The sequence below is a fragment of the Alexandromys fortis genome, unplaced genomic scaffold, assembly GCF_014885135.2.
Source record: "Alexandromys fortis isolate MF-2015 unplaced genomic scaffold, M_Fortis_MF-2015_v1.1 scaffold_0, whole genome shotgun sequence".
In the NCBI taxonomy this organism is placed as follows: Eukaryota; Metazoa; Chordata; class Mammalia; order Rodentia; family Cricetidae; genus Alexandromys; species Alexandromys fortis.
Genome location: NW_026067949.1, coordinates 44,199,960 through 44,224,786, shown reverse-complemented (window position 1 = coordinate 44,224,786; position 24,827 = coordinate 44,199,960). Strand labels below are relative to the sequence as shown.

Sequence of the window (24,827 nt, the reverse complement as noted above, 5' to 3'; positions counted from 1 at the left end):
TGGCGCACACCTTTAATCCCAGCACTCGGGAGGCAGAGGCAGGCGGATCTCTGTGGGTTCGAGGCCAGCCTGGTCTACAAGAGCTAGTTCCAGAACAGGAACCAAAAAAGCTACGGAGAAACCCTGTCTCGAAAATCAAAAAAAACATGTTCTTATGAAATAGTTTATTAACTGAGTCTTGATATTGTGTGGCTCAGCTCAGATCAAAGTCCGAAGTCTCCATGGTCTGGGGTCCGCACTCAGCCCATGTTGAGGGCACAGGAACATTTCAGTACTGGAGCAGCCCGGCTCCTCCTGCGGGCCTGCTGCATGCTGAGCTTGTGCAAGGAAAGGGTGTTTTTCCGTGTGCTGTTATTGGTGCAGTGAGCTGAATATCTCTATTCAGACAAGTTAGCAGTCCTGATCAAGGAAAAAATATATTCTTTAAAATTGATTCTCGTTCCTTTTTATAGTTGAAGAGAATAAAGTTTTGAATTATATTTCCCTAATGTTAAACATTGCTATTCACTCATTCTATTGAATCTGCCACCATAATGGCACAGGTGCACTGTCAGAACCCATTCTTTTGTATTCAGTATCTTCTCGAGACTCTGATGTTTTTTTTAATTTATGTATGTATGTATGTATGTATGTATGTATGTATGTATGTATGTATGTATGTTTGGTGTTTTTTCAAGACATGGTCTCATTGTGTAGCCTTGGCTGTCCTAGAACCTCCTACGTAGACCAGGCTGACTGGCCTCAGCTCACAGATCCACTTGCCTCTGTCTCCCAGTGCTGGAATTAAAGGTGCTGCTCCACTATGCCCAGCTGAGACCGATATTCTAAAGCAAGACAGCTCTTCTCAGTATTGCAAAGTTCATTTGTTTGGGGTCTACAATACATTATTTATGCCACCAGAGACTCTTTGAATTACAGAGCGCATCTCCCCAGAAGATACCTTCTGAGGAGGAAAAGCAGAAGCACAGTGTGCTGTACCCAGAGTGCTCCTCTTTGACTAATCCTATGGAGATGTTAAGGTTAGGAAAGTGCAAGCGTCTCAGACCTATGAGCTTCGCCTCACATAGCACCATCTGCTAGCATAGGCTTGTTTTCAGATGCCGCTGACTGACCTGGGCTGCGTTTGTCTGATTTGGGGCTTTTCTTCCAGATAGAAGAGCTGGAGAAGCAGTTAGTCCTTGCCAATTCAGAGCTCACCGAGGCGCGCACAGAGCGGGACCAGTTCAGTCAGGAGTCAGGAAATCTGGATGACCAACTCCAAAAGCTGTTGGTGAGATCATGCTCTATAATCTGAGATTTGGGGTCTGGAAACATTTTCAATACATTTCACAAACCAATTTACATTTAAAATTACAGATTTTTACAAAATATTGTGCACACACATGGGATATCATTCTATGTACTTTAAATGTTTTATATAAGATACCTACCTGTGTCATTTTCTTTAGGCGTGGCTGTTACATGTTAGATAAAGTAGGTCGTCAAGTAGCCACACTCTTTCAGTTAGAACTGCCGTCTACTAAATTCAGGTTGTGGTGTGTTCATTTTGAACCAAAATGACATTCAGAACACAAAATCTGCACCTCCTGCGTGCAGACATTACAGGTGTGAGATGTCACTCCTAAGCCAGCTAAAATGTTTAAGCAAAATATCAGTATATTTTTCTAGGAAATAATCAATTTTAGTCAGCTGTTGAAAAGCAGTTCTTTTCTGTAACCAAAGACGTCTCAAATCACATAACTCCGAGGCCGTGTAAGGCAAATGGAAGAATTTGTTTTGGCTGTGACAGTGGGTGGGAGAAAGAGCGCTCCTCGCTTCTTTTAGGCAGACCTACACAAGAGGGAGAAGGAGCTGAGTCTGGAGAAGGAGCAGAACAAGCGCCTGTGGGACCGAGACACCGGCAACAGCATCACCATCGACCACCTGCGGCGGGAGCTGGACGACAGGAACATGGAGGTGCAGCGGCTGGAGGCCCTGCTCAAGGCCATGAAGAGCGAGTGTCAGGGCCAGATGGAGCGGCAGGTGAGCGTGCAGGCTGTGTCATTGCCAGGTGGCCTCGTCCATGACGAAAACTGTCCTTTGTGCCTAATGTTCTGACATTAAATGGTTTAAGTTAGGCTTTCTGGACTATCCAGGGCAGGGTTTCACACTGAGTTAACTTACCCCCCCCCCCCATCATGAAACTGCTTTCCCGCAGATGGCAGCCATTCAGGGGAAGAACGAGAGCCTGGAGAAAGTGTCCTCCCTCACTGCACAGCTCGAGTCCACCAAGGAGATGCTGCGCAAGGTGGTGGAAGAGTTGACGGCCAAGAAGATGACCCTGGAGAGCTCTGAGAGGACGGTGTCCGACCTGACAGCTTCCCTCCAGGAGAAGGAACGAGCCATCGAGGCCACCAATGCAGAGATCACCAAGCTCCGCTCTCGGGTGGACTTGAAGTTACAGGAGCTTCAACACCTAAAGAATGAGGGGGACCACCTGAGAAATGTGCAGACCGAGTGTGAGGCGCTTAAGCTCCAGATGGCGGAAAAGGACAAGGTCATCGAGATCTTGCGGCAGCAGATTGAGAACATGACGCAGCTGGTTGGCCAGCACGGGCGGACCGCTGGTGCGATGCAGGTGGAAAAGGCCCAGCTGGAGAAAGAGATCAATGACCGGAAGTTGGAACTGCAGGAGTTTAAGGTCTGAGCGGGGGTTTGGGTAGCCTAGCTGCCGAATTTTCTATTTTCAAAGTAGCAATAACCTAATAATATATTGAGAATAACTGAAATTACTCGATGTTTGTGGGGCCCCTAGGATAGAAAGTATCTGAGTTGCTGTATGTAAGTTTTTAAAAAATTTCTACTTTCACTCTCTAAAAGGAAAGTGTGGCTCCAAAATGGTTGAGGACCATGGGTACAAAAGGAAACTAGCAAGGACGCCTCTCTGAAATGTTCCCTGAGCTCACAGTTTGAGGTATTTTTCACAGAGCAAAGTTTGACCTTATCACCTCATAATTGCTATATAACATTGAACTGTTTACTGACACTTGGTGTGTGTCTATGAAAAAAACACAAGCAAACAGAAAAATACAACTTTACTGGAATATTGTGAGGCTTGGCTAAGAAAATATACATCAACTAGCCTGGCCTATGTAAATGTCAGCTTCTTTGCCCGTTGTGTTGTACCGCTCAGCTGTGTGCCTGGCATTTCTGTGCTGCACCGGGAGGATTGAAATAATGAGTCTCCTCACTGCATGGGCAAACGTGTGCCTTATTCATCTGTGCAGTGTTTGCCCCATGTCTCTATGGCTTGTTTTTTGTTTGTGGGTTTGGGTTTTTTTTGAGGGGGGGGGCAGTTTCCATGGAACTCATGGAGGCTCAAGCTGCCCTCAGACTTGCAATGAGTATTCTGCCAAATGCTGGAATTCCAAGCATGAATTACATAACACTAAATATTTTTTTTCTTTTCTTTTATTCTCTTTCCCCTTCCCCTTGCCCCTTCCCTTCCTTCTTTCTTTTCTTTTCTTTTTTCTTCTCTTTTCTTTTCTTTCTTTTCTTTTCTGAGAGAGTCTCACTATGTAACCATGGCTGGTCTGGAACTTACTATGTAGACCAGCAAGCAGAGTAGACTAGGTGTGGCCTTCAAAGGCTTCCCTAGTGATCTATTTCCATCAAGTAGGCTCCTTCTCCTAGAGGCTTCAGAGACCCTCAGAAAAGCACTGCTAGCTGGTCAACAAGTATTCACACACAAGAGGGAGCCCCAGATTCAAACAGTTGGCAAAGGAAAAAGGCAATGGGGGGAAGCCCAGAGAAAACCAGCTTCCAGGAGTCACTTCCTAGCCCAGTACATCCTCGATTCCCCCAGCAGGAACTTGTGAGAACTCAAATGCTTCCCACAGAGAAGTTTATTGAGGACTCAATACCAGGCTTTTTTTTAAATCTTTCTTTTATTGTTTTAATTGAGCTATATATATATTTTTCCCACTTCCCTTCCTTTCTCCCTTCTCCCTTTCCACCCTCTCCCCTGCTCTGCATGCCCAGTTCTGTGAAGCTGTGGATTGCAGTCTGATTATCCTTTGCTTTGCTTCATATCTTCTGTCCACCTATGAGTGAGTACATACCGTGTTTGTCTTTCTGAGTCTGGGTTACCTCACTCAGGATGCGTTTTCCTAGTTCCACTCATTTGCCTGCAAATTTCAAGATACCTTTTTTTTTTTTTTTTTTTTTTACAGCTGAGTAATACCACATTGTGTAAATGTAGCACATTTTCTCTCTCTATTCTTCAGATGACAGCATCTAGGTTGTTTCAAGGTTCTGGCTATTATGGATAATGCTGCCATGAATATTGTTGAGCAAGTGTCCTTGTGGTATGATCGAGTATCTTTTTGTTATATGCCTAAGAGTCATACCACTGGGTCTTGAGGTAGATTGGTTCTCAATTTTCTGAGACACTGCCATACTGATTTCCAGGATGGCTGTACAAGATTGCACTCCCACCAGCAGTGCAGGAGTGTTCCCCTTACTCCATATCCTCTCCAGCATAAGCTATCCTCAGTATTTTTCTCTTAGCCTTTCTGAGAGGTGTAAGATGGTATCTCAGAGTTGTTTTGATTTGGATTTCCCTGATGATTAAGGATGTTGAGCAATTCCTTAAATGTCTTTTGGACAATTGAATTTCTTCTATTGAGACTTTTCTGTTTAGCTCTCCACCCCATTTTAAAATAAGATTATTTGATATTTTGTTGTAGTTTCTTGAATTCTTTGTATCTTTTGGAGATCAGCCCTCTGTGGGATGTGGGGTTGGTGAAGATCTTTTTCCATTCTGTAGGCTGCCATTTTGTCTTGTTTACCATCTCCTTGCCTTACAGAAACTTCTCAGTTTCAGGAGGTCCCATTTATTGAATGTTGCTCTCAGTGTGTGTGCTACTGGGGAATGGTCTCCTGTGCCAGTGCATTCAAGGCTACCCACTTTCTTTTCTATCAGGTTCAATATAGCTGGTTTTATGTTGAGGTCTTTGATCCATTCGGACTTGAGTTTTGTGCATGGGGATAGGTATGGGTCTATTTGCAATCTTCTACATATTGATATCCAGTTATGTCAGCACCATGTTAAAGATGTTTTTCTTCCCATTATACCTTTTTGGTTTCTTTGTCAAAAATCAGGTGGCCACATGTGCACGAATTAATGGCATGGTCTTCAATTTGATTCCATTGATCTGTGTGTCTGTTTTTATGCCAATACCAAGTTATTTTTATTACTGTAGCTCTATAGTAGTGCTTAAGGTCAAGGATGGTGAAGCCTCTGGAAGTTCCTTTATTGTACAGGATTGTTTATTCTGGGTTTTTGTTTTTCCATGTGAAGCTGAGTAATGTGCTTTCAAGGTCTATGAAGAATTGTGTTGGGAGTTTGATGGGGATTGCACTAAATCTGTAGATTGCTTTTGGTAAGATTTCTCTTTTTATTATGTTGCTTCTACCTATCCAAGAGCATGGGAGATCTTTCCATTTTCTGATGTCTTCTTCAATTTCTTTCTTTAGAAACTTAAAATTCTTGCCATACAGGTCTTTCATTTGTTTGGTTTGAGTTACCCAAAGATATTTCATATCTGTGGCTATTGTAAAGAGTGATGTTTCTCTGATTTCTTTCTCGGCCCATTTATTGTTGTATATAGGAGGCCTAAGGATTTTTTTTTTAGTTAATCCTGCCACATTACTGAATGGGTTTATCAGTTGTAGAAGCTCCCAGGTAGAGTTTTGGAGTCACTTATGTATACTATCATATCATCTGCAAAAAAAAAAAAAAAAAGATAGTTTGAATTCTTTCTTTCCAGTTTGTATTCCCTTGATATGCTTTTGTTGTGCTCTAGCTAGAACTTCAAGCACAATGTTGAATAGCTATGGAGAGAGTGGTCAGTCTTGTCTTGTTCCTGATTTTAATGGAATGGCTTTGAGTTTCTCTCCATTTAATTTGATGTTGGATCTAGGCTTGCTGTAAGTTGCTTTTGTTGTGTTTAGATATATTCCTTGTATCACTAACCTCTCCAAGACCTTTATCATGAAAATTGAAGGCGGCTTTTTTTTTAGCATCTAATAAGATGATCATGTGGGTTTTTTTCTTTCAGTTTATTTATATGGTAGATTACATTGACAGATTTCTGTATGTTGACCCTTTTCTGCATCTCTGGGATGAAGCCTACTTGGTTATGGTATATGATGTGTTCTTGGATTCGGTTTGCCAGTATTTTATTGAGTATTTTTACATCAATGTTCATGAGAGAGATTGGTCTGTAGTTCTCTTTGTTACACCTTTGTGTGGTTTGGGTATCAGGGTAACATAAAATGAGTTTGGCAATGTTCCTTCTGCTTCTATTGTGTGGAATACTTTGAGGAGTGTTGGTATTAGCTCTTCCAACGTTTAATGGACAGGATATACACTGCCATTCCAAAACATAGAGAAGGGAGCACAGTAAGGAAATCCTGGATTAACAAGACTGAAAACCAGATGGGCAAACTCCAAACTGCATCTCTACATATTCTTCACATCTCCAACTCCTTTCAGCTTTGTTGACTGCAATACACTTCTTTTTCTTGGGCTGGTTACACTCCTTGTTAGCAGCTTTCCTTGGCAGACATTCCATAACCCTGGCATCTCCAACCTCTTGGGCTCTCTAAGGCAATCCAGGCTTCAACTTCACATAATGATCTTGATCTCTCTGGGTCTCCATTCAGGGACACCCCTGGTACATGCCTGACTTCAGTGGCTTTCCTTAGTCATGGAGGAAGATTCTATCCTTGATTCTAAAGTCAAAACAACATGGCCAAAGCTTGCCAAGTTCTGTTGCTTTCTGGGACTGGAACATGGCCCCCTCATTCAATTACATCTTCACCAACTTTCTGTTTTTGATGGAGGAAGGTCATTGGCTAATAAAGAAACTGCCTTGGCCCATTTTATTGGTTAGAACATAGGTGGGTGCATGATAAAGAGGACAGCAGAGGAGAAAAACAGAAGGTTCAGTTAGCCTGGAGGAATGAACAGTAATGACGCTATAGTGGCAGGCACCAAATGTTATGTAGTATATGTGTCACAATGGCTAACTTGAAATTTTAACACTCTCATCACACAGTCGACGAATTGGTGAGGTAATAGATATTTTAATTACTGTAATTGAATATTTTCGTAATATATACAATGATCAACATATTATGTTATAATTGATAAATATGTACAATTAAAATTTTAAGTAAATAAAAAAAAGAACATAGGTGGGTGGAGTAAACAGAACAGAATGCTGGGAGGAAGAGGAAGTGAGCTCAGACTCTGCTCTCTGCTCTCTGGAGAGAGGCCATGCTCCCCTCTCCCGGTAAGACCGGTGCTATACAGTTTATTAGAGATGGTTTGATCGGGATATCAGAACTAGCCAGTAAGGGCTAGAGCTAATGGGCCAAGCAGTGTTTAAAAGAATCCAGTTTCCGTGTTGTTATTTTGGGGCATAAACTAGCAAGCAGCTGGGGTGCTGGGGACGCAGCCCCGCCGCTCCTATTACAACATGTTTTTGATGGTTTCCTTCACTTTTCTTTAGTTCCTTTTCACAAATTGGAAGCTTAGGTGGGTGGGGTCTTACCCTGAGGTCACCACTCCCTTTATTCCATTTCCTAATGTGTTTATCTCCTTGAACACAGGACTTAACTCCATTCTACCTCCTGGAGCTTTTTTTCCTCAGAGTGTACATTTTGTATTTTTCCTTGCTCAGCTCACTCCTTTTCATTAAAGTTAACTCTAATAACAGAGTCAATACTAGACTGTTTTGAGATTTTCTCTGACAACAGAATTAATCCAAATCTCTTCACTTTAGCCTCAAGCAGACTCTTTGGACAAGGGCAAAAAGTAGCCACATTCTTCACCCAAATATCACAAGAATGATTTCTAGACAACATACCAAAATTCTTCTCCTCTGAAACCTCTTGATACAGGCCCCCACAGCTCAAATCACCCTCGGCATAACTGTCTTCCATGTTCCTACTAGGATGGCCCATTAAGCAGCATTTAAAGCGTCCAAATGATTTTCTGTTCCACTGTACCAAGGTCCATATTCCTTCAAACAAAAGCATGGTCTTCTTATCACAGCAATACCCCAGTCCCTGGTATCAACTTCTGTCTTAGGGTTTCTATTGCTGTACAGAGACACCATAATCAAGCAACTCTTATAAAATAAAACATTTAATTGAGGTGGTGGCTTACAGTTTCAGAGGCTTAGTCCATTATCATCATGGCAGCAAGCATGATGGTGCACAAGGAGACATGGTGCTGGAGAAGGAACTAAGAGTTCTACATCTTGATCCGCAGGCAACAGGAAGTAAAGTGTGTACCACACTGAGAGTAACTTGAGCAAAGGAGAACTCAAAGCCTGCCTCCACAGTAAAACACTTCCTCCAACAAAGCCACACCTCCTAAAAGTGCCTACTCCTTTGGGGGCTATTTTCTCCCAAACCACCAAAGCTTTCCTGAATTCCTAAATCCCAGCCAAGGACCAGACTGTGAACAGAACTGACAGACAGGAACAGGCCTGCTATGTAAATACTTCTCTATACACCAACTCACCTCAAGTAGCAGCGCCTCCCTCACATCCTCCCCTCCCTCACATCCACCCTTCCCTCACATCCTCCCCTCCCTCACATCCACCCTTCCCTCACATCTTCCCCTCCCTCACATCCATCCCCCCTTCACATACACCCCCCCCTTCCGTCCACCCCCCCCTCACATCCTCCCCTCCCTCACATCCTCCCCTCCCTCACATCCTCCCCTCCTTCATGTCCATCCCCCTTCCTCACATCTCTTCCCTTTCCGTTGTTAGTCTTTTTCTTGATGTGTCCCTGTCTCTCTCTTCCTTAAGGAGGACTTGAGGACAAAGCTATTACGTGGGTGGTATCCAGGCTTGAAACTTGAGTAAGGCAATAGAAGTCTAAGATAGGGACCTCACATCCAGGCTCTCTTATGTGTCCACAGTATATGAAAAAGTACCCACTGTAGCATGAATGAATAGAGAATAATTGCAGGTCATGGCAAGTGACCCTGGGAATGAGCATCTGAGTCTAAAAGAATGGTGACGCATTCCTTTCTTCTCTCTCTCTACCACTTACATTGGGGTTTTATGTTAAAGTCCAGATTTAGTGTTGTTATACTCTGAGTCAATGTAAAATGTCCCCACAGGCTCGTGTATTTGAAGGTCTTTACTGCTTTGTTCTTCTGCTTTTTCCTTTTGCCAACTATTAGGGTTTGAGTTTGGAAAGTCTTCCGCAGGCTTATGGTTGGAGTGCTTGTGCCCCAGTTGGTAGTGATGTTTTGGGTGGCTGGAGGTAGCAGAATTGGTGGCTGGAGGTGGGTCTTGAAGGTTCCGGCCTTAGCTCTCTGCTCTGTCGTCTGCTATGATGTGAGGGAGCCACACTGCATGTTTCTGCCACTGTGAGCTGAGGTGTTCCAGCTACCATGCCTTCCTGTCATGATGTGTCCTGGAAGCTAGGAGCCAAAGTACCACCCCCATATGCCACACAGTGCTTCTCATGGGTATTTTACCACAAGAAAACTATATAAGTGTCCTTAGAAGTACTGAAAAAATTAAAGGTAGGTAGAATTGAAAGGATGCTAGGGATTTTGTTGTTTTGTTTTTTTTTTCTCCTGTACATGTACTTATTCTTTTACTCCTTTCCCTGTATATGTCATAAACAGATTTTAAAAGATAAAAAAGATGCAAAGATCCGGGAACTTGAAGCCAGAGTGAGTGACCTTGAACTGGAAAAGGTGAAGCTGGTGAACGCAGGCTCTGAACGACTCCGAGCAGTGAAGGACATCAGACAAGAGAGAGATCAACTCCTGAATGAGGTGAAGACCAGCAGGACTGAACTAAACAGTCTCTCAGGTACGCTCTTCAGTTCTCGCTCTAGTGCTCGCTGTGAAGTTCAGCTCGGGCACCACACAGCTAAGGAAGGAGAGTGTCTGACCACACACAACAAATGCAGATAGCCTTGCTGTTCCAGTCATGTATACGTCTCACAGTTCTCCATGAAGACTGCTGTGTCCTGATCTATCTTTACTCAGTCCCCATTCTCCAAGAGCACGGTGAGGTACCAGACCCCAGGCCTCCTGAGGTGTTCAGACAAATCATGTTGTGTCAGATCACTTGAGTCAATGATAATAAGGTGATGTGTATAAATAGAGTTTCCCCAGTGCTGACAGGGAATTATTGAACCAGATTTAATATTGGGGCCTGCCAGAGGTCTGCTAAGATGTTTTCCATTGGTAAAGGGTGACCTTGCCTGTCTCTTGTTGCTCTGCATTCAATAGTCCAGTGCTGGCCTGTGCCACACTTTCTGCATTCTGTTTGGATTATTTCTAGGAAAAAGAAAAGCTTCTAGGAATGCCTTGCCTACAATCCCCTTTCAAACGACCTTGTTTACCACAATGAAAACATCTGACATTTGATTTTTCTTAAAATTTCTAGAAATTACTTCTCCTATCAAAACAGCATCATAAGTGTAAGATCTAAAATCAGCTGTATTTCTAATCCATTCATCTGTTGGTGGTAATCCTGCCTTAGATTCAATTAATGTTCACCTGACTTCTGTATCTGATACTATTCTATTTACAACTAAAATCAGTCTTTGCAAAAAATCAGTGAAGGCTTCTGTTGGGCCTTGCATAACTTAAGTAAATGACTCAGACCTCTTTCCGATTCATCTATCTTGTCTTAAGCATCCAAGGCTGCTAAACAACATACAGCCAAGGTGTGATTGTCAAATCCAAACTGTTATTGCAACTCAGCATATTGGCTTCACCTAGAAGCTGACTGCGGGAAATATTAATGGCTCTGGCCCTGTTTTACCGCTCTATAACTCTAGTTTCCTCTGTCACCATGTTCATCATTGTAACTGAGGTCCAGTTTCCACACCACTATAGCTAAAGATTTCCAGTCTTGGGGGATAGTTCTATTCTGAGTTGCCCTTGAATTTAACATCTGCTTTAAATAGGGTAAATGCACACCATATAAAATGATTGATTCCTTAAATCTTCTCTAATCTAATCTCTCTACAGGATTCCATTTAACTTCTGCTTAACCTCAGGGGTGCCCATCATCTGATGGTCATTCTTGAATAGTAACTGGGTAAACTAAGGTTGGTTTCCTAATAACCTTGAGACCCTCTTTGGGTCATCATGCATTGGTATAATATGTTCTTGAATAAATTCCTCTGTCTGTGTCTGGGTATGTTTTTTTAATTTTCATTAGCAGGTCTTCCTAAGGCCTTATCAGTAATAAATCTTTCTAAGGCTTGTATCTTATCAGTCAAATTTCATATTATCAAACCTTTTTTTAAGGATAACATATGAGTTATAAACTGATGGTAATTACAACAACATTTTGCCAATCCCAGATAGATCAATTATTTTTTTCAACTTCCAAGCCATTCATTGTGGCATTATACAGAGTCTAATTCCCTGCAGTTGGGATTTCCCATTCTTAACGTGGGAAAGATTTTTTTAAATATTACTTATCTCTCTCCTTAAGAATTCCACAGGTGTCTCACCAAGTCTGCTGACCTCTCGGGTTATCCGCAGCAGCAATATCAGCAGCAAGCTCGGGTTTCCTTTCCACAGTTCCTAAGCGTGCACCTTCTCTCTAGAGTCCCTGCGAGAAATCTCCATGAGGAGTTCATGTAGTCTTTAACTAAGATTCTATCATTCTATTTACCAATTAAATTGGGAGTCAGACATAGCAAGAATAATAAAAACCCAGAGACAGAGACTGGGGTTCAAGCTGAAGATCAGAAAAGCAAAGCAACCAGTCACTGGCTCTTACCTCTACCTTATACCTAAATGGATGACCCTGCCTCCATGAATCAGTCAGACTGAGCTGAGAGCTGTCTCCTCCCATCTTATATCCTCTCTAGTGGTGGGATTAAAGGCTTGCACTACTACCTCCTGGCCTCTATGGCTGACAGTGTGGCTGCTGGGATTAAAGGTGTGTGCCACCACTGCCTGGCCTCTATGGCTGACTAATGTGGCTAACTTTGCACTCTGATCTTCAGGCTAGGCTGCTATAGTCAGATATTGGGGTAAAAACATGCTAGCTCAGAGAGACCAAGAAGCAACCAGATAAGCTTCCTTTTTGGCCAGAGACCCACTAAGAGAGCATCTCTCCACTGGTCCCAAACCAAAAAGACCACAAAACTCTAAATCCCTCCCTACGCCTTCCTGTATGTGTCTCTATCCATCTTCCTGGCTCCTCTATGGCTTCCTGTACTCCCAAAGGCTAATTCCCATCAACTAGTTGCTGGCTCTGCCCCCATCCATGCTTGATGTTATTAACTCGGTCTGGGGTTTCACAGTGTGATCAAATATCCTGCAACAAAGGTGGGCTAGTTACAAAAGCTGGGGAGAAGCACTGAAGGAAGGGAGGAAGAGGAAGAGTGGCTAAAAGCAAAGCACAGCAGATACCTGCACTGTGTCTCACACAAATGAGGGCTGATCAGAGCGAGTTTTCTTTCAGCCTCTAAGATGCTATGGTTATTAATTACAAATATTGGTTATTATGTTATATAGAGGACTATGAAGTTTTAAAAAGGAATTTCCGAAACAAAAGTGAAGAAATGGAAACCACTACAAACAAACTAAAGATGCAATTGAAGTCTGCGCAGTCTGAGCTGGAGCAAACAAGGAATACCCTGAAGACCATGGAGGGCTCCGATGGCCATGGTATGCTCTGCTCCCCTCCCCTCTGCTTTGAATTCCATCACCTAGATTTGTTAGAACACAAGTCTGGATGTACTGTCTCCCACCTCCTCACGGCGCCAGGGAATGAGAGAAACACACAGAGGCATTAGCGTCAGGCGTTAGGAAGCAGGACTTCTACTGTGTTGTAAGGGAAATTGCCATGTGCTTCGGTCCCTGACATGTCTGAAGCCAGAGCTATTCCCGTAACTTCTAACGAGCCTCACCATCTCCCTGTTTAAGGGTAGAAGTGTAAGCCCCTAATAGCTTTCACTCAGCCTCCTGGTTTACGTGTAGGTTGTCTACATTAATTGTAGGTCAGTGGCTGATTATCAGTTCTTGATTCTTCTCTGATAAAATCGAGATGAGATTTGGTAATAGAACTACTAGATAAGAGGTTGTTATCACACTTGTTACCTTTCCACTTGCTGGACACACTGACCACACACGTGCCATGTAAGAGTAAACTGACACGCCTATATCATGTAAGAGTGAGCTGACCATGCGTGTATCATGTAAGAGTGAACTGACAGGGGGGGATGGGAACTGGGATTGGTATGTAAAATGAAAAAAGATAGTTTGTTTTCTTTAAAAAAAATACTTAAGGGGGCTGGAGAGATGGCTCAGTGGTTAAGAGCATTGCCTGCTCTTCCAAAGGTCCTGAGTTCAATTCCCAGCAACCACATGGTGGCTCACAACCATCTGTAATGAGGTCTAGTGCCCTCTTCTGGCCTTCAGGCATACATGCAGACAGAATATTGTATACATAATAAATAAAAATAAATTAAAAAAATACTTTAAAAAAATCTGTGCCACCACCCCTGACTCTGGCAGCACATAGCCCCAGATCAGAGTGACCCAGGGATTGTACTGCCCTGTGCACGGAGGAGCCACAATTCTAAAGGATTCTGGGTTTTGGCAGTTTGGCTCTTTGCTGATTAATGCTAAGAGAATGACATTTGGAAAGGATGTTGAAGGATGCCTTTAGGATCTGTTCTGTCACCCCACCATTCCAGTAGGTTATGATTATTAATTACCTAGGTAATCTTTGTATTTACATTCAAATATTTGTTTTTATTGAGCAAAATCAGCTTAACATTAAAAAAATGAGATTACCTTTGAAGTATAACCATAATCTACTTAATAGACCAGAACTTTTCAAAGTGATGAGAAAATGATGGCAGTATCTGATATATTAATAAATCAGTTAATTAACAGTTGACCTTGGTATATAGCTCATTCGGTACAGTGTTTACTTAGCAGCATGAAGCCCTAGGTTCAAATCCCCAGCACCAAATAAATTGGGCCTGATGGCAGACCCCTAAATTACCAGTACTGAGGAGGTGGAAACTAAAATTATTTTTAAAAAACAGTGCATATACCTCTGGATTATAGACCCTGATTTTTTTTGTACTGTTTTTATTGAGCTGTAGATTTTTCTCCATTCCCCTTCCTTCCTCCCCCTCCCCCTTCTACCCTCTTCCATGGTCCCCATGATCCCAATTTACTCAGGAGATCTTCATAGACCCTGATTTTGGCAGATTATTATGAGAACTTTTTTTAAAGACAGGATCTCACTAGGTAGCTCTGGCTAGCCTGGAATTTGCTATGTAGATCAGGCTAGCCTCAGATCCACTTGCCTCTGGATTAAAGGAATGCCCAAGCACACCTGGCAAAAACCATCAATATGTTCTTAATGAAAAATCTCATTGTTTTTCTGATGTTTTGTTTTCAGCAAATAGTATGTTTTAATTTTCCTTTTTAACCTCTAATTTATAGCTAGGCCTAACTTAAAGCAGTATTAGTTTGTAACCTATTTTCTCAACTGACCTTTAAATAAAAGATAAGGTCTTCTGACTTTAAAATTCTCTGTAAAGACAGCCCTTCCCATATCTTCCCAATAATTTACCATGTCCTAAGGATTCAGTGGGACATTCTCATGTGGGGCTGGAGAGATGGTTCAGTGGTTTAGAGCATTTGTTGCTCTTGCAGAGGACCAGAGTCTGATTCCAGAACTCACATAGGTGGCTCACAACCCTCTATGACTCCAGTTCCAGAGGATCTGAACCCTTTTCTGGCCTCCACAGGCACTAGGCATACATGGGGCAAACACACATAAATGTGAGCAGAAAAACTCATACATATAAAATTAAAGAAATAAATCTTTAAACATTAAAACATTCCAAGCTTTTCTGAAAATAACCATTTCTGTGCTTCTGTGGCATTTTTACCATGAAGACTTAGTGAGTTAACTCTGAGAATGAAATGGAACGGGCTGTGATATCTCGGGAATCTGCTGAGAGTTTGTTAATAGTAGATGTCTCCAATGATATTTAAACATGGTTTCTGGTGTGGGAAGTCCTTCTGTATATATGTTACTTTCATTGGTTAATGAATAAAGCTGTTTCATCCAGCAGCTTAGCAGAATAGAGCAAGAGGAAATTCCAAGCAGATAGAGGTGGAAAGAAGGCAGAGTCAGGTAGCCACCACAGGAGACAGACACATCGGAACCTTGCCAGTAAATCACAAGCCTCGTGGTAAAATATAAAATAATAGAAGTGGGTTAGTTTAAAATGTAAGAGCTAGCTACAAATATGCTTAAGCTATTGGTCAAACAGTATTGCAAATAATATAGTTTCTGTGTGATTATTTTGGGTCTGGGCAGCCGGGAACGAATGAGCAGCCTGACAACAGCTTCTGAAAAAAATCATCTTGGTCAAACATGTATAACTGTTTTATGTGTATTTCCTATTTGTATATAAATGTGTTCAGTGTGAGTATTACCAATGAAAATGTGTTACTAATAGTAGTCAATGAAATTAACTCCAGTAGCAAAGAAACCACAGCTCTTCACTGCATAGGTTTCACTAGTTCAGAATCTCTGGGCACTAACTGCAATGATTGTATTACCCTAGAGACTTTGTCTCATTATGTCTAATTGACCTCAGAGAATCCCACCTGTCATCTTGTCATAACTTACAGTACAAAGTGTACAGCTTGCATCTTTCCCGCAGCTATGAAGGTGGCAATGGGCATGCAGAAGCAAATCACAGCCAAGAGGGGTCAGATAGATGCCCTGCAGAGCAAGGTGCAGTTTTTAGAAGAGGCTGTGACAAGCGCCAACAAGGTGAGTCTTTGTCCTGAGAAGCCAGCACAGCTGCTTGTTAACACATTGCAAGGCAGAAGAGGGCACAGCATAGGACATACAGTTGGGAGAGATTTCTGAGGGTAATATGTTTCCAAAAGGAACATTAGAGAAGGACTTTTTAAATTTAAATGTACCTGCACATGTGTATGTATGTTCACCACCTGTTTGCCATGTGTGTGCAGAAGTTAGAAGATAGTGTCAGATGCTCTGGAAATGGAGTTATGGATGGTTGTGAGCCACTATGTGGGTGCTGGGAACCAAATTTGTGTCCTCTGCAAGAGCAACAAGTGCTCTAAACTGCTGAGCCACCTCTAGGCCCTGTAGAAGGATCTTAAAGAATAGCTAGTATCAAGTGTAGGAATGGTCAAAAGGCCATTCCTGGTAGAGACAGGAAAGAGTCATAAACAAAGTATAATCAATACTGTTCTAATGACTTCCTAAAAACGATGTTGTAAAGAATTGTGTAATGAATACTACCAGACTTAGAAGAACAGTGGGGTCTAAAGCACCACACACCACAGTAACACAGATTTACATATATGAAGTTGTTCAATACTAGGCTAGGGATATAGCTCAGCAATAGAGCACTTGCCTACTTATCTAGCAAATGCAAGGCCTTGTTTCAGTCCCCAGGTAAGAAAATGAAATATATATTTTATGGCATATGTGGTCTTTTATCTTGAAAAGATAACTGGAATTTACTCATGAAATTGTACATTATTGTGAAGGGGTAGAAGACCAAATGTGGTTCATAATCTAGGGTAAACTGAGGTATCTGAAGAACATGTTGGGGGGGGGGCTTTTTGTGTGCTCCTACACAGCTCTGGCTGGTTGATGGAGTTTTCACAGTTAGAAGTCGTCAACGTTCAGTAGCAAGCATGACAATCGTGCTGTGTTCGGATGACCTCTAGTGTCAGTTTCACACAGATACCATTTTCATATCTGTAACAGAACTGACCGTGGTGAACATGCTAAAGAAATGCAGCCTTTAATCCCAGCACTCGGGAGGCAGAGGCAGGTGGATCTCTGTGAGTTTGAGGCCAGCCTGGTCTACAAGAGCTAGTTCCAGGACAGGAACCAAAAGCTACGGAGAAACCCTGTCTCGAAAATCCAAAAGAAAAAGAACAAAAAAAGAAATGCACAGGGGCTGGAGAAATGGCTCACTGTAAGAGACTGGCTGCTCTTCCAGAGGACACGGGTTCAATTCCCAGCACCCACATGGCAGCTCACACCAGTCTGTAAACTCCAGTTCCAGGGGGTTCGACACCCTCACATAGACACTCATGCAGGCAAAGCACCAATATACATAAAATAAAAATAAACCATTAAAAATGACATAAGTAAAATTAATCAGTTACTAAATTAATTACTTTATCTGTTATTTATATTTATTATTTGTAGTTTATTAGTTCGTCATCTACAGTGAGCTGCTGGGGTGCTTTGGAAGGTGCATACATTGTACCCCCTTCATTGTATGTACCTGTTTGTTTCCCTTTCCTCTCTTCTTTCCCATTTTCTTCCTCTTCTTCTCTTTTCCTGAATATGTTCTTTTCTCTTCTGCCTCATTATTTCCCCTTGGGACTCTAAAGTAGCGCTTTTCTCAATTTATGGTAATTAGGGCTTTGTAAAGTTACTTCCTCCTATTGGCCCACACCTACTTCCACATAAAGCAGATGTCCCCACAGCCCACGCCTGCCTCCACGTATAACAGGTGTCCCCACAGCCCACGCCTGCTTCCACCTATAACAAGTGTCCCCACAGCTCATGAGAATTCTCTCAGACAGAACAAGAGGAGACTTGTAAAAGAAACCCATCCTCTGTTCTACAGATGTTTCTGCCCAAGCAAATCAGGAAAAGGAAAAAAAAGGCAATACAAAGTGTGTTGCCATGACAATACTTTCTGATGTATTCATAGCCAACATTTTTCATTATGAATAATATACAAAGGAACAAAGTAGAGGACGTGATGCCTGTGTTTCACCTTGACAGTTAGCACTCCTTATTGTTGTATTTGTCTCCAGTGCTTTCTCGAGGAGAAAACTAATTTGAATTTCATTGTCATTTAATTTTTTTTTTTTTTTTTTTTTTTTTTTGGTTTTTCGAGACAGGGTTTCTCTGTGGCTTTGGAGCCTGTCCTGGAACTAGCTCTGTAGACCAGGCTGGTCTCAAACTCACAGAGATCCACCTGCCTCTGCCTCCGAGTGCTGGGATTAAAGGCATGCGCCACCATCGCCCGGCTGTCATTTAATATTAAAGACATTATATTAACAAGCTTATTGATACCAATAACACTGACAGGTGACTTCAGGGAGAGCTGTCTGTCTTGTTTGTTTCTGTCACACGATCTACAGTAGATATTTGTAAAATAAATATTCAACCATGAAGCAAGATTGAAACCCATGAGACTTTCAAATAAGTGCACCTTCTTTAAATATCTTATTATTTAAAGTAAATTTTAGTAAAATTTAGTGTGCTGTAATTCAATTCTACTGCACCAAAATACTATTTTTTTTTTGTGATATGTGGTTGCTTCATACTTTGTAGATGTCACCAGAGACCTATGGAGCCTAAACAGTAACACTAGGAGAGATGAAAACGTGTCTAACTCAGACTCCTTTGATGGCTGTTTTAGCTTCAGCACTTACCAAATTTTATCAGCAGTTATCCCTGCGACTTTCTCTTCTGTAATTGTAGGAGAAGCATTTTTTGAAAGAAGAGAAGAGTAAGCTCAGCCAGGAGTTGAGTACTGTGGCAACAGAGAAAAACAAGATGGCCGGGGAGCTAGAAGTGCTTCGGTCTCAAGAACGCCGCTTGAAGGAGAAGGTTGCTAACATGGAAGTCGCTCTTGACAAGGTAGTTACTGACTGAGCGGAGGGGTTAGCACCTGGATAGCAGCTGGACAGGATAGCTCTCAGCAGAAATTCTGCACCACCAACTTGCATCATATCCCAACCTTACGGCACAGAGGCAAGCTGTCACTGATGAAGGAGACTGAATTTAAACCTCAGCCATTGCATATGTAGCCGGCACCTCTACACGGCTGTCACAAAACTAGCAGAAGAAGCAGTGGGCTTGTTTTCTTTCACGGTAGTGGGAAGTATGGCGGCCATACCGTCTCTCATGGCAGACCAGGGTGTTGTGTGTGTGACGTTTTACTCCTTCAGCTTTTGGAGGGGCCCACCACCCAGCTCCCAAATAAATCACTCACGGAGGCTTATTCTTAGTTATGAGTGCCTGACCTTAGGTTGGCTTGTTTCTTGCCAGCTTTTCTTAAGTTATCCTGCCTACTTTTTGCCTCTTGGGCTTTTATCTTTCTCTATTTCTGTATACCTTTCTTTACTTGGTTCTCCTTGGCTTGCTGGGTGGCTGGCCCCTGGTCTCCTCCTCTCCATATTCTCTCATTTGCGCCTTGTTCTTCTATTTGTTCTCTCTGCCTGCCAGCCCCGCCTTTCCTGGCTCCTGCCTTGCTATTGTCTGTTCAGCTCTTTATTAGGACCAACAGGTGTTTTAGACAGGCAAAGAATCACAGCTTCACAGTTAATCAAATGCAGCATAGAAGTTACACACCTGAAAAGAATATTCCCCAACACCAGGGAGCCAAGTGTGAAGCAAAGTCAAGAAAGGCTGGTCCCCTCTCTAGAGACCTTTCTGTCTGCTAGGCCACCTCCTAAAGCTTCCGTGCCCTATGAGGAACATTTTAGACTCGAGCCATAATAGTATACTTTTTTTCCCAGAAGATAGGCTAACACAAGTCGCAGGAGCAGTAGATAAACTACGTCTCCACTATCCTTGGTAACCTAAGTAAACATGCCTCCATGCGCACCTAACCTACCATCAAAATCATCTGGACTTCAATTGGAGTCCAGTCTCTTACACGTTAAAATGATGGTGCCACTTTGCTGGGGCTGGAGCGGGTGGGTAGAAAACAGCTGAAAGAAGGCCCGACACTGTTTATCATTTGTTACACAGGGATCAAACTGTCTCCTGTTACTTAGAAACCTGAAACCTACAACTGCATCATAACCGATCATTAACTCCTAAGAAGCCAGACCTTTGTGTTAGATAACATAATCTGTGACTGACTGTGCCAGCTTTGCTTCTTAAAGTATGCCATTCTGGGTCTCAGCTGTAGTTTGGGATTTTTTAATATGGCCCCAAACTTAGCCCAGGGTAGTACTGAACTACTGATCTTTCTGGTTTTGCCTCTTGTGTCCTAGGATTACAGGCCCGTGCTTCTAAGCCCAGCATATGAATTTTATGCTTTGATAAAGCTTTTTTGCAAATTCCATCCTTTGTTCATTCCCTCCTACTAATGATTTTGTGTTTTCTGAGGATGCACTGGATAAGACAGGCCACATGGCTGCACGCAGCAGATAGATGGGTCGTTAGAGTGCAGTGTGCCAGGGGTGGGCGGTGCTTTTCCTGACGAGAGAGCTGGAAACTACATTACAGGTTAATGAAATAAAAGTTCATAAAGAATGGAGGACAAACCATTTATGGTTGCTTGATTGTAGGCATCTTTGCAGTTTGCAGAATGCCAAGATATCATACAGCGCCAGGAGCAAGAGTCTGTGCGTCTGAAACTTCAGCACACTTTGGATGTAAAAGTAAGGGTATTTTTCATCATATATAATTTAAGCAGAAACAATGCTCATGCTTGATTTGCTTTGATATTCTCTTGATGTACATATTTTGTGTGTGCATGTGTATCCACACTTGTATGCTTTTAAGTGAGCACTGAGGAGATGAGCAGTCAATAGTAGGGTTCTTCCTCAGTCACTTCTCAACAGGGTCTCTCGCTGAACCTGGAACTCACTAGGTTAGGCTGGGGCCAGCAAAGCTCCAGGAGCCACCTCTCTCCACCACCCAGCTCTGGGAAGACAGCCTCATGTCACTGCACTTGACTTATTCCGAGTACACTTGCACAACGAGCCATCCGCCATTGGAGCCAGCTTCCCAGGTCCCTATATATTTTACATTTAATATACTGTCCACATCATCTGCTACATTTATAAAGTCTGTATGAGAACAACATTGAAACATCACACTTTAGTTTTAGTTGACAATAAGCAAGTGAAACAATGTTCCTGAAGTGACTTGGGAATCCCCAAGGGAAACCACACACACACACACACACACACACACACACACACACACACACACACACAGGTGTCGAGTGACCCAAAGACCAAAGACCCAAAGGATCGATCTTTGTACAATAATTTACATAACAAAACGTGTTTTCTGAAGTGTGTATATTTTAAGTTGCCTCTATTTTTAAGTTTTAATAATAGGTTTTGCCTGTGGAATTAAAAAACAATATTGATTTCACACCTCTTTGTAGCTGCGGGTTAACATTGCTTTGCTTACTTCTGCATTGTCTGTAGGAGCTTCAGGGCCCTGGCTACACCTCTAATCCCTCCATGAAACCTCGCCTTCTCCAGCCGGCCTCTGGAACCCGGTCTCATTCCAATGTACCCTCCTCCCAGTCGACGGCCAGCTTCCTGTCTCATGTTAGTAACCAATCATGTAATCCATAAAACAAATGGCATAAGGTGTAATTTAAGTTGGGAAAAAGTCACTTATGAAAATAATGTTTATAACTAGCATTTTCAACAACTAGATTTTAGGTTTATACAGTTTCCTTAGAATCCAATGGAGTTCATATGAAAAAAATTTTCTTCACTGTTTTCTTGGAAAAGACAAAATAAAATTGTCATTGGGATTAATGATAACAAAACTATTAAAGTAAGTTATTTAATTGCATTATATTCAGTTCTTCAGTTAGTCCTAGAACAAGCAGGTTTCATATAACAAAGCAACACACATGGTAAATACATAGCATATCACATGCTAAGTGTAGCATAGCAGAATATTTAATACTTCACCAAGACAAAAACTGTTGGCTTTAGGTCATTTCCTAATAAACTATTTTTAATATTTTATTAATCCCAAAATACTTTTAGTCCCTCTAGTTAAAATGTTAGTAACTTGGTAAAATTTTTAGTTTAACTCTTTATACTTTCAAAACACAAGAAAAAACATGGACAATTTAAATTCAGCCTTTCTCTGAAGACATAAATTCCTTATAATCAGAAACCAGTGCTAATCCTTAACAAAAAAAAGAGAAGACAGGAGAAAGACTTGTCTCATCTGTCAGTTACAATAATCATATTTTTACTTTGAAAAGTCCTGTATTTAGAATGGCAACAGGATCATCAGAACCATTGCAAGTACTATCCAAATAAAAGTTTGGTGCTGTCTAAATGACTAGTAGTTGAAATGGACTTGTGCACTGCAAAATAAACCATCATTTATCCTGCTATTCCATAATTTCTGTATAGCAGCTGAATTAATTTTATAAGAATATAATTGCAGACACGAAAAGCTAAGTCTTTGTGTGTGCGTTGTTTTGATCAGCACTCTCTGAAAACCAACACACTGAAGGAAGACCCAACCAGGGACCTGAAGCAGCTGCTCCAAGAGCTGAGAAGTGTGATCAACGAGGAGCCGGCCATGCCTCTGAGCAAGACGGAAGAGGATGGACGGACACCGTCCCTTGGAGCATTGTAGGTGGCTGTGTGAGACTGCGTGCTTGTAATGGCAAGCTCCTCTCAGGAGCCTCAGGAGCGTGTCAATCTGTAATAGGACGCGGGGCCCCTTTGTTCCATCTAGCCTGGCTAACTCGGTAGAGCATGAGACTCTTAATCTCAGGGTCGTGGGTTCGAGCCCCACATTGGGTGCCAGATAAAGAGCAAAACAATCCCACACCAGTTTGGATTTAAAGGGTTATTTATTTGAGGGGAAAAAACTTACAGAACACCATCCAACACGACAGTCAGGAAAGGAGTCTAGTCTCTGGAGCAAGAGAGAGCGCGGAGGGCTGCCACTGCTTTTTAAAGAGAAAGAGACCATGCCCCAGTGGGCTGGTATCTCAATGGCTATTGGCTGAAGGAGTGGAAGGAGCTCCCACAGCACCAGCCTCCTGCCCATATCTACAGAGGTCTATGAGACTCCCCTGTGCTTCTCAAGTGCTCTTGTATTGTCATTTAGATGAACTTATAGTAAAGCATTTAATGTGCTATGTTGGTACTAATCTTATTTTTGTAATATTAATGTGTTTATATGGCAAATATCTGAAAGTAAAATTTTCTGAAGAAATATCTCTATATAACTCATCTCTAGTTCCTTAAGATATTCTGAGAATGTATATTTAACCCAAGTGCCAACATTACCTGGATTTATCTAAATGTTAATAATAACAGTAAAACATTAGTAATATTTTGATTACCCATCATGACGCTGCATTACCTCAGTCACAAAGTGCTGAGAAATGTTCTTTCTGTTGGCTATTCCAGCAAAGAACCCTCTGACTTGCAGAACACTTTCTTTTCTCTCTCTGTGTGTAGGGGGGAATGAGACAGGGTCACTGTGTTGCCCTGGCTGTCCTGGAACTCCCTGTGTAAACCAGACCTGCCTCAAATTCACAGTTACCTGTCTGCCCCTGCTTCTTGAGTGCTGAGATTAAAGGCATGTACCACCACAATCAGATTTTTTTTTAAAATGAGTCTTACTGTGTGTCCCAGGCTGACTTTGAATTCTTGATCCTCCTGCCTCAGCATCCAGAGTGTGGATTACAAGAATGCATGCGCTGCTATGCCAGGCTGAGCACTTCTGTATCTCATGGCCGTCTATGCTAGGTCAGTAGTGTTAGGTCATTTGACACAGGAATAAATTCAGCATAGGCTTCTACCTCTTCTGAAACTAAGAGACAAAGCCAGAAGAAGTAGGAGCTCGGCCCCGAGCACCAGTGACTCTACACTCCAGGGTTACCGTGGCTCCCCAGTTGGTTCCCATCACTGCAGTCCCAATGGACTGGAGCTCTCCCAGGACTGTATCAAACAAATGTATTTGGTAAGAATTTGGGTTAGTTTTCTGTAGTCCTACAAATGTCTAACTTCTGCCCGACGCTGAAGAATGCAAAGAAGAAAGCCCTTGTTGTGGTGCACGCCTAAAACCCCAGCGCTTGTGACAGAGGTTATGAGTTCCAGGCCAGCCAGGGCTATACAGCTCCAACCTGCTAAACAAACAAAACAAAACAAATCCCTGGAAGATAGCATTGTCTGAGCTGAATCCAGAATTAGCTGGTTCTTGTTAAATTTGCTTGGTTGCCTAAAATACAGTTGTAACTTGAAGAAGAGTTAAGCATAAGTGACTGCAGAAGTGCATGTATCTGTAGTTAACAGAGTTTATCTGTCTACAGAGATGACAGGGTGAGAGACTGCATCACGGACTCGAGCCTGCGATCAGAGCTCTGCCACAGGTGAGAACATCGGACTCAGTTGGATTCAGGGTCCAGGAATGTTTTCTATGGCCTAGTAATCTAGGAGTCAGTTTGCATGGTTTCTTGGAACTTGATGTGCATATTGGCTTCACATAAGGAAAGCTGTTGCATAGCTTAACTCTCAAAAGGGCTTCAAGGTCTAGAAACCAACTGAAAACCTTCTTTTCTTCCCTCTTTTGCTTATTTTAAACCTTGCTGACAGTGGTCCTCAGCTTTCTGTCACTGTAGCCAAGTGCCTGAGATCACTACAAGAGCAGATGTTGATGTCCACCACATCCCGAAGGTTCCAGCCCACAGTCAGGCACATCCATAGGTGCGGGACACTGTTGAGGGTGCCATATGGCAAATGGAAAGGCAATTGAGGCAGATGGCTCACCCCACTGCTGAGAAACAAAAGAGAAAAGGGCCAGGGATCACAGTTCCCTTGGATGTCCCACCGACAGTGACCTAAGAGCTGCCCACAAGGCACCATCGCCTTTTAGTAGTTCCATTCTGAGGACAAAGCTTTTAACTCATGGGACTTAGGAAGACATTCCGCATCCAGACAAAAGCTCTGATGTTTAGTCATGTGAACTATTTGTGTGGTATGCCATACC

The 24,827-nt window shown here is 42.3% G+C and overlaps 1 protein-coding gene and 1 long non-coding RNA gene across 7 annotated transcripts in view; one reads left to right on the top strand and one right to left on the bottom strand.

Moving 5' to 3' along the window:
• Window positions 1-24,827, top strand: part of Ccdc158 (coiled-coil domain containing 158) — a 62,348-nt gene that overhangs the window by 18,264 nt on the left and 19,257 nt on the right. For all 4 annotated transcript variants that reach the window (XM_050149894.1, XM_050149895.1, XM_050149897.1 and 1 more), the window contains 11 exons: window positions 1,151-1,270; window positions 1,825-2,022; window positions 2,198-2,680; window positions 9,704-9,893; window positions 12,572-12,724; window positions 15,754-15,866; window positions 18,582-18,740; window positions 20,402-20,494; window positions 21,275-21,400; window positions 22,308-22,456; window positions 24,151-24,210. In XM_050149894.1, coding sequence (XP_050005851.1) covers window positions 1,151-1,270; window positions 1,825-2,022; window positions 2,198-2,680; window positions 9,704-9,893; window positions 12,572-12,724; window positions 15,754-15,866; window positions 18,582-18,740; window positions 20,402-20,494; window positions 21,275-21,400; window positions 22,308-22,456; window positions 24,151-24,210 — 1,844 coding nt within the window. The remainder of the gene's footprint in view (window positions 1-1,150; window positions 1,271-1,824; window positions 2,023-2,197; window positions 2,681-9,703; window positions 9,894-12,571; window positions 12,725-15,753; window positions 15,867-18,581; window positions 18,741-20,401; window positions 20,495-21,274; window positions 21,401-22,307; window positions 22,457-24,150; window positions 24,211-24,827) is intronic.
• The window catches only part of LOC126506377 (uncharacterized), a 32,445-nt gene continuing 8,798 nt past the window's right edge, over window positions 1,181-24,827 (bottom strand). For 2 of the 3 annotated variants that reach the window (XR_007593209.1, XR_007593210.1), the window contains exon 4: window positions 4,192-5,764. This is a non-coding gene — a long non-coding RNA (uncharacterized lncRNA). Of the gene's footprint in view, window positions 1,265-4,191; window positions 5,765-24,827 lie in introns of those variants that run through there. The other variant, XR_007593211.1, reaches the window with a different exon arrangement.